Below are 19,845 nucleotides of genomic sequence, written 5' to 3'. Positions count from 1 at the left end.
CCGCCGCCGCCGGACGCTGGTCGCCGCCGCCGGCCGCCGGACGCCGGCCGCTGCCGCTGCCGCCGGACGCGGCGCCGCTGCCGCTGCGGCCGGACGCCGGCCGCCGGTCGCCGGACGCACGGCCGCTTGTCGCCGGCCGCTGGCGCGACGCTGGCCGCTCGCTGCTGTGCCGGCTGCTGCCGACGCCGGACGCGCTGCCGGCCGCAGGCCGCCGGACGCCGCTGCCCGCCGCCGGTCGCCGGAGAAAAATATTTTCCGAAACTTTTTCATATTGATCGCCGAACACCGGAAAATTATATTCCGGGAAAATATTTTCCAGGAAAATGACTTCCGGAAAAATATTTTCCAAAAGGAGAATATTTTCCGCCAAACGATCGGAGCCTAAAGGTTTTTGCATTTTCCCAAACATTTTCTCAAAAAAGCAAACCAAAGGTACCCTTAGTCGATTCAAGATCCAAGTCACGCCCTTCACATGTTTCATGCGTCGAGCCTGATCTTCAGCAGTTCCTCTGCCATGTCATCAGACGCCGCACACATCCTATCAAAAGGCCACGTCATTGACACACATCAGCTAGCCACCTCAGCAAGCCGCACCACATCAGCAGCCATCAAACTGTGTTGAGCAAACCGATTCAATTCTTTGAGTAACCAGTTGGACCTCTTTTGGACAGGTTCTTTGGCCTTTCTAAACCGGTTCCCAGGTTGCTTGTGGTGGTCTTTCCAAATTTGAGGTTAGTTTTTGCTGTTTTGGACTGAGAGATTGAGTGTAGGGCATTTTTTTTTTTCTCTTTTGGTACTTATCAGACTGCAAAAATGGACATATCCGAGGTCTCCCAGCCCATACAAACTGTTCTACATAGGTCTAATCATAATTTGTGGGTTCAAGCTATGCGTAGCTACATGAAGGGAAGAAAATTACGGCAATAAGTGGCAAGAGACGTCAAAGAACCTAATCGGGCAACAAATAAATCAAGAGGACAACTGCGGTCATTACAAATATCAAACTGAGTAGGACTACTGCGGTCACTCTGACTTGGATCAACATAGCCGTAACAGTGTTTCACACACTGATTTAACAGTATCCTTCTATCCGTAAAAATTCCAACAGAAATCATGCTATTATCGTATAAGATTGCGTTGCGGTCCTACAAGTCTCAGAAAGCTCATGACACAAAAGAAGACAATCGATTGATTATTGTGGAAACACGGACAATGGGCAGTCGGAAAGGCCTACATGGTCGATCATTACATGTTCCTGCACCCAAATTGCAATTTATGGAATGGCGGATATCATGGGTTTGTCTCCGGAATATGCATATTTTCGAGGAGACTCAAAAGCCCAAGCGCGGCTTTGATCCGAGCTCCCAACCAGATCAGCAACTTGTTTTGACTTCTGGTATGTACAACATTTAGACATATATAAGCACAACTCGTCTGAGGAATAAGAAATGGTAAATTTGCCAACTAGTGCTGGAACATCAACCGGGTCCTTCTGACTGGTTTGTGTATTCGAAACTACCAAAGACGCATGCAAGAATTAGTGTTTCGACAGACTCTACGATGAATGCAGCTTGATTTCATAAATGACACAAAAAACAGTTATGTCAGTGTCCTTTCAGTCGTGTGAAATGTAAGTTCTACGAACACGGCAAAGCAAGGCAGCGACTATCTTCTTTCTAAATGGAGCTTGCAAGCAGTCATGACATTCAAGGCGGCGACTATCTTCTTTCGACGGCGTTGATCATATAAACCATACCCACCTTTTCACCTTTCCATCGAAATCTGATCAATCTGACCATAATAGGATGCGTCATCGGCGAAATACTTAAGCATGTTTCATATAAATCCTGAAAATGAAACTGAACATACGTCAACATAGATACAGCCAGCCACAATCTAGAACTTCAAGGATCAGAACGAGGGAAATAAAAGAGAAAAGCAGTCCTGCAGCATACCTTCATTCTGCGTATGTCGTCACCGGGCAAGACTATGTAATTGACGGGCTCTTCCCGTATCTTCATCACTGCATCGGATCCTTTGCATTTACTTGTAACACTCGCTGATTTGGAACCTACCAATGCAGTTCAAATCAGTGAGAACTTATTTGCGCAGGTTCATTCTAAAAACTAAAATTCACGATCATTTTTATGCGATAATTACAATATGATAGCATTTATGTTCATTTGAAAAATCCTAGCACGTAAAAAAAGATTCATCTTCCAGTTATACTGTTTTAATACAAAATAACGAGGCAGACAATGTTATAGTACAAAAAAAAAATTTAGCTCCATAACACATGAATACTATGAACAGTGCTCCATTAAAAGACAAATAAATGGTCAGGAGGAAGAAACATAGAACCATGCTAGTTGTCAAAAGGTACATGACAGGCTTAAAATTTTTTTTTGGTCAAACATGATAGGCTTAATTCATTTTTTTAAAATAATCAGCCATTTAATGATTCGTATTAATTATAAAACCCATTTTTATTGTACAAAAACTCTCTACGGAACAATCCCACCTCAATTTTTTTGTACAAAGCCCTCTTATATAATATGATAAATGAAGTAATTATCAATTAAGAAAATGCTAATTTTGTGGTAAAGGGCTATTGAATCGGTGAAGACTAATACTCACTGGTTATACATGGAAATTATTAGATGCCTCTAAAATCATCTAAAAAATCATCACAAAGGAATGTGCATAGTCGCAAAAAGATGGGCGACGGAAGTAAACCATCGGTGATTAAAATGCATTGACTCAAGCACTACCAAAAATGTAGAGTATTAATATATACAACCGAAAGTCCAAGTTGACCGTCATTTGTATTACCTATACGGTATTGCAAAACTCAATCAATACATGCTAATGAACAACATTAATTACAAAAACTCACCTATTATAGATTCAACTGGTTCTTAACAAAATCAGCATTAATGGCTTAATGAAAAGAATTCTCTTTTGTACTTGTTGAATCCATTTTAATTTTTTTCAATAAGTTTGTATTTTTTAGTAAAGTGAAGGGAAATTGGAGAGGATGGAGTTTTTTGATGATGTGGCTCAACCACAAAACTCCGTTTTACGGAATTCTTTTACTATTTATATATATCTATTTTTAACTTTTTAAACATAAGAAGAGTGTAGTTTTTCCAATTAGTTTGATGAGCTGATGACCTATTTGTAAAATTGTGCGGGACCACTGACTTCCGGGAAAAATTACCAAATAAGTCCTAAACATATTGTATAAATGTTAATTCAATCATAAACATTTCAATTTGGTCAATTTAATCCTGAACCTTTTGACGATTTGTCAATGTAAACCTATGGGTCAATTTTTGCTGCCAATCGCTAATGTGGACGTCGGCCATTCTATGTGACATGACTAGTGTTGGCATGAACAAAATTTTTTTTTTAAATTTCTTTCTTTCTTTATTTTCCTTTTTTTTCTAAGTCCGAGGAGGGCTTTGTGGCCCTTTCCTTTTTTTTTTCCCACTAAGTCTAATGAGGGCTACAAAGCCCTTGCCGGACTTAGTAGAAAAAAAAAAAGAAAGAAAAAGGAAAAGATCAAAAAATTTATAAAAAAAATTCAATTTTTTTTATAAAATTGCAAAAATTGTACACGTTAGTGGCGGCCATGCCACGTAAGACTACGGGTCCACATTAGTGATTTCTAGCCAAAATTGGCCATAATGACTAAATTGGCAAATCGTCAAAAGCTTTAGGACTGAATTAGCTAAATTGAAAAGCTTAGAACTAATTGGCATCTATATAATAGATTTAGGACTTTTTTGGTAATTATTTCCTAACTTTCACCTAAGACAAAGCGTGGACAAATATAATAAATGAGGCAATTAAGGGACATGGAAAGATTTGAATCCAGGAGCCGACTGCTAAAAAATTTAAAGTTGTTTGATAATGGAGTGGTTCCATATTTAAATATTCTAATGCTCCCCTCACGCATACATTGGGCTTAAAATTTTGTAGAACCACTATTAACTGTTTTAAAAACTTAAACTGTTGGATGAAAACATGGTTTAAAGCTAAAATATTCTAACGTGTTGCTTCAGATCGTAAGCACCAAAATTTCCATCTTGATTGAGTATATCAAGGACATATATTGTAGTATTGTATCATTATCCACACAATAATCACTAAGTTTGATTCACCCAATGGTAAACTTCGATTCGACTTGACCCAACCCATTTTTCCAAACATTTTTGGCAAATATGTTATATGATTCTTGCGTTTGATGAAATTAAAGGGGGAGTCCAGCAGGCTTCGGTCTGTAGAACCAATAAAAAAGAGATGGTCGTGACGCGAAGCTCTACTATACGTTCATTGAAAGGGTTAAGTAACGGATGATCTTAATTAGCAATAGAACTTAACCATACGGTCTAACTAATAGCGCTTAATCTGAGGTAAAGAGGGGAGATTAAAGATAATCTTCTCCATTATATCTCCAAATATAGATTGTTGCACTACATTTCAAGTACTCTTTTACAGCATGATTAAACATTAGCTTTTAGATCGAAGAATGCTTACAAAATTCAGAAGCTGAAGCATTGGAAAATTTGGCTCCGAGAAGCCTTCATAGTTATTAATTTGGATTGGTGGGTTTTAGAAATTCCATAAATTAGGACTTAGTCCACAGTCCCAAAACTCTGTATGAAATTCTTCATGACCTCCATCGGTCGGGGATCCATTCACGAATGTTTTCAGCCGTTCGGATATTGTCGCAGCGCCTAAACCGGACTCACCTATCTGCAAAAACATCAAGAAATTCCGGATAAATATGAAGTTACTCTAAGAATTAGGTTTTACCAGGAAAAAGAAATTTTATCGTCTAAATCCTACCACGAACGCGATAAATGTCGTGTTCAGGTTGAGAATGAATGTCCCCGCTTCTCTTGAAAATGATCAATGTGTACTATTAGAAGGCAAGTTTCGATTTTAGTAAATGGAGTTTAAGTACGTACCTTTGCATGCACCAAGTGGTAAACTGAGTTCCCAATGATGGAGAAGTTGGCATTCAGCACCTCAACCTTTTCCTCGTGGAGCATTCGGAGAATCTTCGAGAAGATGAATTGATCATGTAGCCTGCTAGTTAATATCACCTCCAGAGAAGAATCTCTCACACTGATCTCAATTTGAGGTGATATGATGGTCGCCGACTCATTGCTGCTTGTGCTTGAGCTCGGTCTCTTCTTGCCCATTAGGTTTTCTTTCTTATCCTTGGCTTCCTTCACTGCTGTCTCTAGGCCCTCTATGTATCTTATGGCTTCATCTATATGGTCTGGCAGTGATTTTGCTTCCTGCATTATTCATCATGTCAATGGTCCTCTCATAGTGAAAACGACTCAAACATGTGCATGTACATGCAAATGGATGTTGAGGACAAAGTATTTCAGGTATCAACGTCGTACATATATTGTGTGTCATCGTAACGTAATCACTATGATCAAACGTGTACCTAAGTTTCAAAACTTCAGAAATTCGATAATCGAGGAGGATATGAAGAGATGTTTAATATGGGGGTGACAATTTCCGACATGATTTTACATATCTCTAGAAGCAAAAGAACGACACTAATCGACATGAACTGATAATACATCAGTATTTTGTAGTGACACGAATTCACAACCTCAGTTTAATAGGTGAACACGAATTATCGAGATCGAGAGATCGGGAGAGAGAGACCTGATCCAACGGTTGAGAGGGGAGGAGGGAGTTGAGCACAGATAAGAGATGCTTGATCCGATCCCTCCGGTTCTTCTCAATGATCTTCCTCTCCGTTCTCCTTGAAGTCGAAGGCGGAAGTCCTCTCTCCATTTCCTTCCCTCTCACGTTCACGAGAGACAAAGCCAAGAGAACAATAATACTATATTATCACCGATGACGATGATGGTCGTCCTTGTGTGAAATGGATTCCTCGGACTGACACCTTTATTTAGATAAGCTCATGCCCACAGTGCGTGGGAAATGGGTTAAAAGAGCCAGAAAAAGTGACAGTTACGTGGTCATCGGTGTTTGATGGGACGGATTAAGTCGTTGTACGGTTGATTGTCAATCCAACGTCATCGGTGTTTGATGGGACAGATTAAGTCCTTGTACAGTTGATTGTCAATCCGAATTCACGCAATAATTCATGTTATGATGCACATGTATGAATAGAAGGGGCGAACCCATCCAAAAATCGAGAATCGCTTATTAAGGATTGGCTTTGAAAAATTTAAATCGGGAATCGCTCATTAGTTCCATGGACTCACTCGAGAATTGAACCGGCCCTACAAAATTGGACTCATCAATTAATATAATAATAAACCTAGATTTTATGTAAGTGCTTCTTTGCAAAGGAAAATGTAAGAATAATAAATAAATCTCTATGAGGGTCTTGCTTACCAAACATTAAATGATACAGTGATTTTAGGACGGATGCTCCTATTTTTTTTAAATATATATATACCGGTTCAGTATAAGTGGGCAAACGCCTGGAACCGAGAATCGGATAGATACTCACGAATTCTATTAAATTGGAACCAATAACTGGTCAGGTCCCCATAGGAACCTCCAGTTCTGGACTGGTCTGGTCCGATTTCGGGCGGTTCGAAGTTTCTAGTTCCTTTGCACACCCTTAATAGATAGGGAACTTGACGGATTAATGAAAGCGATTTATAAACGGACCATCTTCGATTGAGTCGAGTTATATGATTAATCAAACCAAGTTTCCACTCAAATTCATTGTCGATTACTTTCAAAGGATGCCTACTCTTTTGCGGCACGTTTGGTAGTTTTAGTATTACCAAGTATCGTGTTGAAATATCATGCATGAGAAATAGGCTTTTTGTTAATCATAGACAGAACGAAGAATTTTATGTTTTCTCTCACTTTTTTACGTGTCCTATGTCCATCACTTTTGGCGAGATAAATTATTATATATTCCTCTCGATTCCGTTCTTGTTCAATGGTGAGTTTAGCCCCACACTTTTTCACATGCTCTTTACCCCCTCCCGCTCTATCCATGGAATCACTAATACATGCTTTATTCATTAAAAACAGCATAATAGCATGTCGTTACTGTAAATATGCATTTTTTTAATTCGATCATAGGACACAAATTGATATAAAGTATTGTAAATTAAGTTTAGAGGTGAGCTTAACGTAAGCAAGAAATTATTGATGGATGACGGAAGCGAGGTAACCTCGGAAGAGGGGAGTCATCAACTCAAGAGCAGTCAACGTCACTCGTGAGCCGTCATCTCGGAAAATTTTTCCCTCGTTGGAACCCTAGCTAACAAGTGGTACTCTCGATTCATATCTTCTTTTTTAACTTTTTGTCGTTCCAATTAAGGAAAATCAACCTTCACTGTTTATCCGAGTGTCGTCTTAGACCACGGCAACCTTTTTAATTTTTTTTAGACACTGCTGACCACGGATAACGACTCAAGCTATGCCCTCCTCCGTTCAAGAATTTTCAATGCGTACACACGCTCATAAACTCATCATGCATCTCTCTTCATTGCTCTCTCGCTCTCTCCCTCTCTGAACCTTTCTTTGTCTCTTCCCCTTATGAATGGGAGGGATTTGATCTAGATCTCTCCCTCCCCTCCTAGTTATTTTTCCTTTTATTTCTTTATATTTCTTTTTTTACTCTCTCGATCTAGTTTTAGATCTGAGAGTTTTGCTCTCCTGATATTATATCTCGGAGCTTTTCTCTCCCATCTAATTCTAGATTTTGGAGTTTTAATGAATAAATATTCCGTTTCCAGTTTCAATGATGTTCAAAGCAGTTTTGGTGTCAAATTTGTGCTCGTTTAACGTGTTTTAGTTACAAGCTTTGTGCGATGTTACAGAGCTCACTCTCAAGGTATCAGATATGAGTTTTTTCAACATATTTATGTTGTCTCCTTATGATGATGGCATTGGGGATGCCGAACCTAGGCGCACGCCGCCGAAAGGCAAAACCGTAACTATAAATGGAGATCTCGGTGTGTGCTTATCACTGATCATGTTGTGCGCTTCGGTGATCGGTCGCCGATTCTTTCGCTTGGATGAAGTTACAGATCTATTCTTGAAGGACGAGCATGTGATTATCTCTGCCATCCACGATCTGATGATATGTCTTGATTTCTGGTTTTTTGTTTGTTTTGAATCTTTGTTGGCTTGCTTTGTTATGGTGACTTTAGAGATTTCCTATCATGTATCATTTTGGTAATGAATGGAAATTTGTCTTGACCAAAAAAAGAAACTCATCATGCAGATGAATATGTTGATTGCTTCTATTTGCTGTTGAATTCCTTGGTCAATCGCTTTTCGGTCAAAGGAAATGCGCATCGGCCCGCTATATCTCTGCTAACCTCCAGTCAAAATCCAACTGGGTGGCTCGAACTTTTATTCTTACAAGTCTAGGAAATCAAATCCGAATCGCTTGTGTAATCCGTGTGCACCGTGTCGGCTCTTTGACCTATATGATATAGTTTATTGTATAATTATCTTTCCTATGACGAATTTCATAACCCAAATCCTGACTTTCTTATCGCTCTTAGACAAGAAACTTGACTACATAGCCCAGCTCGGGTGGAGAAAATCAAGTTGTTGTTTGCTTCCTTACACAGTGTTTTGATTTGATTAGCAAAGCCTTCATCAGTCATTCTGCTATGCGCGATATGCATCGTGATGGAGAATGTATCACTCCTATGTGCTCATCAACTGTACTCATTTTACTTTTAGCAAAAATAAAAAAACTATACTCATTTTATGCCCAAATTAATCCATCATGCGATATAATAGAGAATCTACATAAATCGGATGCAATTCGGGTCGCCCTCAAGACACTATACCAAAAGTATCGGTATAGAACCATGACAGATCGATCACATACTTGCCTCCATCGATTCGATAGGCAGGCCTCGCACCTCAGACTCTTTGCACATATAGGTCAAAAGAGATCACGTAAATTCGGCGGGCTGGGGACCATCCGATTCGTCTTGTTGGCTTTTTTATATGCTTGGAAGTTTCTCGGCTGGGACCAGAGGCCAGGACAAAGGAGGTTGACGCGACTTGTGGTATTACGATGTATTTCTTTCGTTGTCTTCCAAGGTTCCAGTGCGAACATATGACACTATCGATATGGCGGCCGCCGCCGCACATTTAGACACGCGCACGTCGCGCAGATACGACAGATACTCGAAGGGGTCAGATTTGACCGCCACCCTTACCAAAGAACCTTGACCCAAACCAAGTCAACCAATAGTGACTTGTTGATGGAAGCTTGACGTGTTGTTGTCGCATGGAAAATGGACAAATCAGAGGTCTCCCAGCCCATACAAGCTGCTCTACACGGGTATAATTCTAATTTGTGGGTTCATGCTATGCGTAGCTTCTTGCAAGGGAAGAAAATTATGACGATATGTCACCAGAGACGTCAAAGAACCTAAACGGGCAACAAATGAATCAAGACTGCTTATAGGTGGAAATGCAGTCAATGCAAAGATCAAACTGAATCAGAACTACTGCAGTCATTTTGAGTTGGATCGACATAGCCGTAACAACCTTTCATACACTGATTTAACATTATCCTTTTATTCGTAAAAATTCCAACAGAAATCATGCTATTATCGTATAAGATTGCGTTGTGATCCTACAATTCTTGGAAACCACATCACATAAAAGAAGACGATCGATCGATTGTTGTGGAAACACAGACAATGGGCAGTCGAAAAGGCTTACATGGTCGATTGTAACATGTTCCTTTTGCATCCAAATTTGAATTCATGGAAGGATATGGTGGGTTTGTTTCTGGAAAATGCATAAATTCAAGGAGACTTAAAAGCCAAAGCGCGGGGTTTGATTATGAGCTCCCAACCAGATCAGCAGCTTGTTTTCACTTCTGGTATGCACAACATTTAAACTTATATAAACGCGTGTGAGAAATAAGAAATGTTAAATTTGCCAACTAGTGCTGGAACATCAACCAGGTCCTTCAGACTGGTTTGTGTATTTGGAACTGCCAAAGACGCATGCAAGAATTAGCTCCTCGACAGACTGTACAACGAATGCAGCTTGATTTCATAAATGACACACAAACAGTTATGGCAGTCTCCTCTCAGTCATGTGAAATGTAAGTTCTATGAACATGGCAAGCAAGGCAGCGACTGTCCTTTTTTTGACGGCGTTGATCATATAACCCATGCCCACCATTTCACCTTTCCATCGGTATCCGATCAATCTGACCATAATAGAATGTGTCATCGGCGAAATACTTAAGCATGTATAATATTAATACTGAAAAATGAAACAGAACATTCATCAACATTGATACAGCCAGCCACAATCTAGAACTACAAGGATCAGAAGAAGCGAAATAAAATAGAAAAGCAGTTCGGCAGCATACCTTCATTCTGCGTACGTCGTCACCCGACAAGACTCTGTAATTGACTGCCTCTTCCTGTATCTTCACCACCGCGTCGAGTCCTTCCCATTTACCACGTAACACTCTGCAGATTTGGAACCTACCAGTGCAATTCTTATTAGTGAGAAAATTAGTTAACTGGTGATTTACTTGCGTTCATTCTAAAAACTAAATTCATGATTATTTTTATGTGATCATTACAGTATTATAACATTTTAGTTCATATGAAAAATCCTAGCACGTAAAAAAAGATTCATCTTTCCAGATATACTGTTTTAATATATAATAAAGAGGCAGACAATATTAAAGTATAAAAAATCACTATAATTTTAACTCCATAAAATAAATTATGGTAGAAGGAGACTAAAAATGCCAAAAGTTTCGTACGACGCTCATTTTAGTGCTATTTTTTTTTTTTAAAAATGATCACTTAAGTGCTAATTCCAATTAGGATCGATGGAGATCCGTCATGATCATATTTTTTCAATTTCTTCGGCCGACGTGACTCGCCGACGTGCCCATTCATCATATAGAGCCCTAAACAACTTCGTCCACAACGTATGCTCCACAATATAAATTCTAAATCACAAATTGAAAGAAATTCCCCAATTCAAAACCCTACTGTCGCGACCTCCCTAAACCGGCCCCGCCGCCTAAGGGGTTAGGCTAATGGATTACTAAGTTAAACCTAGCTCGAGCTCTCCCAAGCTCATACCAATTCGCGACTTAAGTTAAAGTTATTAACATGGAAATCAATTTCACCTAGGAGTCGCCACTAATCAGTTTTTGGTGGGTCGATTAGACACCCAAGCAAAGCAGGGGAGAAATGCTTTACTTCTACGAACCAGAGATTCAATGGGTACGGGGACTTGATTACACTAATTGACCAACTAGTGCCCTTTCGGTACCTAATCTTGCTCAATTCACCACCTAACGTGTTCACACTAATTGGGAGTTTAAAAAATTCATTCCTAACCAAGCTAAGGGAAGCAACGATCACTACATGAACTTAACATGCATAATCAACCACATGCGAGTTTAAATTAAACATGCAATTCAAAGCGTGCGAATCAAGCGAGGAGCAATCAAACATACGCTAATCACACAAAAAGGGAGAGAAAAGCAATTCTGAAGCCCAATTTCCAATTTTTGGATTTTCGAAATTTTTCTATTTTTTTTTTAATTTTCGTTTTTTATTTAAAAAAATAATAATTCCCTAAATCGGCCTATGCTCGGTTTACGTGAACATGAAACAACTCAGAATATGAATATTACGAGAACCGGGCTCAAATCAACCGTTTCAAGATCGAAACTTGGTTTGGGCATTTCGTCGAGCATTTGGTGTGCATTAAAATGCCCCAAATGGCTTCCTCGAGCCATATTCGTGGCCTTCAATCTTACTCCGTGTGTAATATCAAGTGGAACCAAAGTATCAAGGTTATATTATCACATGCAAAGAACAAGATTAGCTAGAAATCACAACCTAAAACGCACGAGAACCAAGTTGGAATCGGCCTCCAATATGTGGGTTCGGGCTGCTTTTGCAAATTTGGGTTTAAACCCAGGTCAAGCAAACCTGTTGCATGCCCAGGTTTAAGCCCCGACACTCATCACGTGCAAGATCTATGGGAAACATCACTTCATCTGAGAGAATATACGTAACATCTACTTTTAAATGAAACTAACATCATGGAGAATGATCAAGCGAACACGTCGAAACAACCCCCCCAAGAAGCATACATGCATGGTTCATAATGACTAGCCATGAATCAATGTGGGTTAGCTTGGCTTTTGACTCAAGTTGCAAGCGATCTCATGGTTCACACGGGGCTTCAAAGACCAAACCAAGTGGATCTCAGCCTAATTTGTACACCCATATAACATTCATCAAGCTCACGAAGGTAGAAAACGCATGCAAAGAGGAGTAGCAAGTCAAACATTTAGGGCTCATGAAGGAGCTCTAACACTTAGAAAAATTCCAGCCTCAGAAATCAGTTCTCTGGGCTGGTTTTCTCTTGATTTTTTCATAACTAAAACATATTCAAAATTGAACAAAAATACATGTAGGATACTCACCTTGCTTCCTAGTTTCTCTTTGAAGTATCCCTTGGCCGAGGGAACCAAAAACCTGTCTTCCAAGGGCACGGGGAACTAGGCTTCTTCAAACTGGAAAATGAGATCTGCAAAGAAGGAACTGACAACGAAGGTTTTTGTTGGTCTCCAAAACCAGAATCAACGACCTCCTTTTCTGACTAATTTGACACTAACCCAAACTAGATATATTATAGTTTAATTTTCAAGTCACAGGTATCCTCATATATTCCTCATGTCTCTCAAAAACTCCCACTTTCCCTCACCAGTAACCGTCTGACTTCAACACTAGAAGATTTCTGGGTTTCTCTCTTGACCCGAGAATGGGCTGCTTTTCGAGGGGATTTTGGGTGGCTTCCCGACATCCATTTGGGGCGTGCAACCTATGGTTCGAAAGCTCTTTGAATGTAGTTCCACTCTCTAGTTGAAGGTTTTGGCTAATTTTGGCTCGAAGTTCACGAAAATCTCACTTTCCTCTCCAAAAGTCAGTCTGGAACTTTTCTGGGTTTTTGTTTTTTTTTAGTTGCGTCTGAGGGTGAGTTTTTGGAACGACCGTGAACTCCCCTCCTCTTCTCTCATCCCTTTATTTTTATCCCCCAAAAGAACGTGCTTCAGAGATCCTATCCATCAAATCCCACCCGATTTTTAGCCCGTGATTGCCCATTTACCAAGCCTGCAAACTGAGTCTCTTCACCAACTTTCTGACTCCAAAATCATCATAATTTGCAGCTGTTGAGTGAGCAGGTTTGACTGAGATTATCACGTGTCTTCAGCAGCTTATCCCTGGAAAATTTTTGTCCATTTGCACTCCTAATGATGGTCTCACACCTCGGCCAGAGTTCACGCTGATTGGCTGGCTGAGTAGGATATGGTGGGGCCACAAATTTGGCTACTCAGCAGCCTCGAATTGAGACCAAATCGTGGACCGGTTTTTGGAAGCTAATTTAAGTGCTTTAATCCATTCATTTGGTCGGAATTTTTGATCAGTTTGAAAGTTGAAGTATATTAGTTTAAGATGATAATCAGAATTTGCAATTTTCCATGCCCAATTTTGCAGGAAAGTCCCTCAAAATTAGCCACTTTCTTGTCCGAGAATGCCCGATTTGAGCCAATTTAGTCCTTTTGGCTTGATCTGATCAATTTTACCTTGCCCGTTTTCAATTTCAAGCTTGATTAGGGGTAAAAATGATGATTTAAGGGCTTGGGGGGCAAATTTTACAAATTTTGCGATTTGGTCCCCCAACTTTTGGAAATTGTATTTTGGCCCCAACTTGCTGGTTCATTTGCAATTTGATCCCTCAGGTCTCGGTTAGCTACACTCGAATCCTTGGCCCTTGCTCTTCCGTTTTTTTTTTTAATAGAATAATTCCAAAATATTTTTGTGGAAAAACAAGCTCCAATTTTTTTTGAAAATGATTTTTGGGCAAAAAATTTAGGTGTCAACAGCTGCCCCTCTTTGAAGGGGAGCTTGCGGAGGTTCCTTTCAAAGACAAGAGACACCTAAAAATTTTTTTGCGGAGGGCATGGGATGGCGCAATGGCTAAAGCATGAGGAATGATTGATTTTTTTTTTATCTATTTTTTTTATTATTATTTGGATGTTTTGTTGATTTTTGATTTTTTTTGCTGATTTTTTTTTTTTAGGGACAAAATTAAAATGACTTTTAGGGACTAAAACCCTGTAAACGTCGGAAAATCCACCTAGGGATTAAAACCCTGTGAGCAGCTAAGATCCCGTCTAGGGACTAAAACCCTATGAACGGCAATAAGAACAACACCTTGAAGGAACGCCTAGGGACTAAAACCCTATGAACGTCAAAGATTTTGCCTAGGGACTAAAACCCTATGAACAACAAAGGACGCCATACCGTGTAAGAACGGACTTTTGGCTACATGAAGAGGTAGTGCCGTGTAAGAACGGACTTTGATCGAAAACAAAGCCATACCGTGTAAGAACGGATTTGTGGCTACATGAAGAGGTTGTGCCGTGTAAGAACGGACTTTGATCGAAAACAAAGCCATACCGTGTAAGAACGGATTTTTGGCTAAATAAAGTTTCACCATATAAAGAAATAAACTCTGGGCTACGAAAGCTCGCCAGGTTGAGGAAAAAGACTCCGGGCTATGAAAGCTCGCCAGGTTGATGGGGTGCTTCGGGCTGCGAAAGCTCACCGGGCAGGGAAAAAGACAGACTCTGGGCTGCGAAAGCTCGCCAGGTCGATGGGGTGCTCCGGGCTACGAAAGCTCGCCAGGCAAGGAAAAAGACTCTGGGCTGCGAAAGCTCGCCAGGTCGATGGGGTGCTTTGGGCTGCGAAAGCTCGCCGAGCAAGGAAAAAAGGCTCTGGGCTGCAAAAGCTCACCAGGCCGGTGGAGGTGCTCCGGGCTGCAAAATCTCACCGGGCAAGGAAAAAGACTCTGGGCTGCGAAAGCTCGCCAAGTCGATAAGGTGCTCCGGGCTGCGAAAGCTCACCGTGCAAAAATTCTGGACTGTAAATATATCAAGCAAAAAGTTTCCGAAATGGCCATTGCACATCTAACGGAATATGTTATAACAGGTGCTCTGATAGGGAAAGCATACCAGGCGAGATCGATGTTATTCGAATGTCATGAATGACACTATCAAAAGAATGCATTCACGGAGAAAGTGTTGATTGCATGAGTGAATCAAACTAAATTCAATTGTTTGGAAAACAGTCAATATCATTCAATATCACAAGATTGTCATTAGGCTTGAGGAATGTCATTAATCATCAAATTCCCTTAGGAGAAAATCTTTTGTCAAAATGATCTTAACTCGTGAAAAGGGCTTGTTAAACATGCCAAACAAGAGCTCCATAGTCGGAAAGGGCTTCTCACAACTCTCAAGAAGGCTGTTTGATCCCATCCATTAATGTGGGAAATGGTCTGATCACTCAGTATACCTCACATGACCACTGTCGAAGGTTTTGAGAATCATTCGCAATAAGTACACGTTGACCAATCTAAGAGGTCTTTTAAAGGACCGTAATATAGGTTTGGTCACGGCTTCAACAATGGATGAGTATTATCGGCTAAGGAATGCAATTATTGTGGATCAGCATCTCCGCCAGGTTTACAAGTCAAGAGACCTTAAGATGAGATAAGATAACCTTGCCCTCCACTTCTTCAAGCGGTAGCTTCTTTGGAAATCCAAACTTCTGCTCGAACCATCCCAATCGGAAGAGACTTTGGAAAGGGTTGTAAGATTGGTTCGGTGAAAGGCTCAAAAGGCTCGAGTTTTTCAGAAAAGATTTAAGAACTGATGATTATCGTGGCATCATTATCATATCATCTCGTCTTAACTCGCCTCGAGAGTCGATCGGCAAATCATTTCGACATAAGAACTTTGCTCTTTTTCTAATGGCTTTCGCCTTTGCAATGGTTTTTCTTTCATGCAAGCATTTTTCTTTCGACATCTTTTTTTTTTTTTACGAAAGAATTCCTCTCTAGATGCTTTTTTTTTTTTTACAATGGGCATTGGCCTTGCTTTTACCAAGCACACTGCTTTTTCATGCCTTCTAGTTTTCACTTGACTTTTTCTCTTTTGATTATTTTGAGCCCCTAAGACTTTCGAGATTCTTCCACATGTTGTCACACAAGCACCAGTTGCTTTGGTAAATCATGTGCATTGCCCCAGTGTAAGGAGATAATCACCACTCGGGCTTTAGAAATGAATATTCAGGCTCAACTTGGCTAAGCAAAGGGCATAAGTGTTTGGGTAGAGAATGAAACGCTCTTCTTCACTTTGGGATGCTTTGAGCTTCCATTAGGACTCACCTGAAGTTATCACAAAAGATCAATGCAAGTAAGAGCAAAGAAGTCTTTCCCATCTTCTTCGCCAAATGGTGTCAACCAGAACCTCCAAATTTGCCCCATTGTGGGGTGGTTCTTGACAGGGACATTTTGTGAATTCTTTACATTTAAAGGCTCAAATGGGCTTAACTATGATCACCTGTAGTGTGTAGGATATATGAAAGAAATGCCTCTTTTCACTTTGATCCATGTACAATTTGCGAATGAATCTCTCGTCCTAAAACACGGTTTTTGCACCCAACTTACAAAGTGTTTATAGGACGTGTTTGGGAATGGTTCGCCTTTCTTCATTCTAAGTGCTTCTCGCTTGGCATATTTAACATATTTCCTCTTGTTTCGTCAAGATCACCTGAGTTGATTGATCTCCATTGGGGATTTTGATTCGAAATGAACGTTCCACCAAGCATCGAGGCAACTTTGGACAAGCATGACATTCAAAATTTCTGTGAAAAATTTATTTTCACAATTTATGCTTGCTTTTCTCAAACTCGCCGAAAACCTTTTTTCTTTTATTATTGTGTTTTGTTGTTTTTTTTTTTGTTCAAAGCAAATTTTCCATTCGACCTTCTTTTGGCATTAAGAAAAAGGGTGCTTACCAAGACGGTTCAGTTATTTGCGGATCAATTTGCGGATTGTTTGGGACCTGTAAAGTAAGCATGTATGCATGTATGCATGATATGCATGATGTGAATAACTTACAGTGATTCGGATTGAATCGAAAATGGTTCTCGGGCCTCGGATTTCATTCAAGGAAAATACTTTTTCACCGAATCGGCGTTTACAGGCTTTGGCAACTCTTGGCCATCCATTTCTACAAGAATTAAAGCACCCTTAGGTAGAACCTTTCTAACGACATACGGACCGTCATAATTTGGAGCGAACTTCCCACCTAATTCGGGTGTGATGGACAACACTTTCCTTAGTACGAGATCTCCGGTTTTAAAATGTCGAGGCCGGACTTTGCGATTGAAAGACTTGGCAACTCGCTTTTGGTAACATTGACCGTGGCATAAAGCCTTTAGTCTATTCTCATCGATCAAGTGCAACTGATCATATCTCTGTTGAGTCCATTCTTCCTCAGAGAGCTCAGCTTGTGAGAGTATCCTTAATGAAGGAATTTCAACCTCCACAGGCAAAACTGCTTCCATACCATAAATGAGCGAGAAAGGAGTCACCCCTGTCGAAGTGCGGATCGAAGTTCGATACGCCATCAATGCATAAGGTAGACGTTCATGCCAGTCTCGGTAATTGTCGGCAGTCTTCGACAAGATCTTCTTTATGTTTTTATTGGCTGCCTCTACAGCCCCATTCATTTGTGGACGGTAAGGTGAGGAGTTCAAGTGACGAATATGAAACTCGTTAAGTAAGCCATCTACAACCTTATTGTTCAGATTTGAGCCATTGTCAGTGATGATCACCTCCGGGACTCCATAACGAGCGATGATGTCACAGCGAATAAACTTGGCCACATTCTTGGCGGTGACATTAGCATATGAGTTCGCCTCGATCCACTTGGTGAAGTAATCGATGGCTACCAAGATGAAGCGATGTCCATTGGAAGCCTTAGGATTAATTGGCCCAATCATATCGATCCCCCACATTGAGAAGGGCCATGGCTCGGACATTTGACGCAATTCATTTGGCGGTACATTGATTTTATCTGCATAGATTTGGCACCGATGACAATAACGAACATGCCGAATACAGTCAGCCTCCATAGCCATCCAGAAGTAACCCAGTCTCATGATTTTTCTGGCCAAAAGATGACCGTTCATGTGCGGACCGCATTCTCCTTCATGAATTTCCTTCATCAACTGATTAGCTTCTCTGGCATCGACGCATTTCAACAAAATTGAGTCAAAGGATCTTTTGTAAAGAGCGTTGCCACTAATGAAGAATTTTGACGCTAGCTTCCTTATGTATTTCTGATCTGTTAGTTCACTTCCAGGAGGATATTCACCCCTTTGAAGATAGTTCATGATGTCGTGATACCACGGCTTCTCATCAGGTTCATCTGCGATCGCCGAACAGTAAGCGGGACGTGTCAGTATTTCGATTTTCAGTGGCTCAATGTCTAACCCTTCCATGACTTGCAACATTGATGATAACGTGGCCAGGGCGTCGGCAAACTGATTCTGCGATCGGGGTAAATACTCAAAGGAAATCTCATCAAATTCCTTTATTAACTCCTCAAGGAATTCGTGGTAAGGAATCAATTTGGAGTCACGGGTTCGCCATTGGCCCTCTGTCTGAAGAATGATGAGGGCGGAATCGCCGTAAACCTGCAGCCTTCCTAACTTTCATGTCGACGGCCAATTGCAATCCCGGTATGCAAGCCTCGTATTCCGAGATATTGTTGGTACAAGGAAATGCCAACTTGGCGGCCACAGGGTGATGTTGACCCGTCGGGGAGATAAGAACTGCTCCAGTCCCAGAACCAGCCAGGTTAACGGCACCATCGAAGTACATAGTCCACTTATCGTCCACTATCTCTGAAATGCGCTCTTCTATAGGATCTGACTGATCATGGTCTTCCGACCTTTCGATGTTTTCTCCGGCATGTCGGCTATAGCTCTTCCCTTGACGATTTCTGCGTCATCTTTGTGGACATCGAATTCGGACACTAGAACTTGCCACTTTGCTAACTTTCCGACCAACGCAGGTTTTTCCAGCAAATATTTGATGGGATCATTCTCAGTTACGAGTAGGATCCGATGATGGAGTGTGTATTGGCGTAAGCGGTGTAATACCCACACCAAAGCCGCACATGTTTTTTCAACTCCGGGGTAATTTATTTCGGATGAAGTAAACTTCTTACTGAGATAGTATACCGCACATTCTTTGTCATCGCTTGGTCTCTTCTGAGCTAGCAAGGCCCCCAACGACTCATCATGAATAGTCAGGTAGAGTATTAACGGCACTCTAGGGACGGGTGGCACCAGGACCGGCGAATGAGAAAGATATTGTTTTATTTTCTCAAATGCCTCTTGACAATCAGTATCCCACTTAACTTTGGCATTTTTCTTCAAGAGCTTGAAAAAAGGTTTAGCCGTCTCAGACAATTGAGAAATGAATCTCGCCACATAGTTGAGTCTCCCTAGCAAACTCCGAATCTCTTTGACAGTTGAAGGAGGCTTCAAATCACAAATGGCCTTAACCTTTGACGGGTCAATTTCAATGCCTCGACTACTGACCATGAACCCCAATAGTTTCCCAGATTTTGCCCCAAACATACATTTGGCGGGGTTAAGTCTTAGCTTGAACCTTCGAAGTCGGTCAAACAACTTCCGCAACACCTCGATGTGGTCTTCTCCATGTTTGGATTTGGCAATCGTATCGTCTACGTAGACCTCCACCTCCTTATGCATCATATCGTGGAACAGCGTGACCATTGCTCTTTGGTACGTTGCCCCGGCATTCTTCAAGCCAAAAGGCATTACCTTGTAACAAAAGGTCCCCCAAGGGGTAATGAAGGAGGTCTTACTTTTATCTTCTTCTTTCATCCGAATTTGATTA

General features: G+C 40.8%; 1 protein-coding gene across 1 annotated transcript; it reads right to left on the bottom strand.

The window, feature by feature from the left end:
- Nucleotides 1-4,432: 4,432 nt before the first annotated feature.
- Nucleotides 4,433-5,904, bottom strand: LOC115665854 (uncharacterized). The gene is made up of 3 exons (XM_030587673.2): nt 5,698-5,904; nt 4,977-5,312; nt 4,433-4,761 (listed from the first exon to the last, which is right to left on the bottom strand). The coding sequence occupies exons 1-3, from the start codon at nt 5,827-5,829 to the stop codon at nt 4,618-4,620; spliced, it is 612 nt and encodes a 203-aa protein (XP_030443533.2). The 5' UTR covers nt 5,830-5,904; the 3' UTR covers nt 4,433-4,617.
- Nucleotides 5,905-19,845: the final 13,941 nt, after the last annotated feature.

Source organism: Syzygium oleosum, unplaced genomic scaffold (assembly GCF_021117445.2).
Source record: "Syzygium oleosum isolate NSW1041296 unplaced genomic scaffold, Sole_v2.1 Sole_v2.10, whole genome shotgun sequence".
NCBI classification, from domain to species: Eukaryota; Viridiplantae; Streptophyta; class Magnoliopsida; order Myrtales; family Myrtaceae; genus Syzygium; species Syzygium oleosum.
The sequence above is the reverse complement of the archived record's forward strand: the minus strand, read 5'-3'. Positions and strand labels throughout refer to the sequence as shown.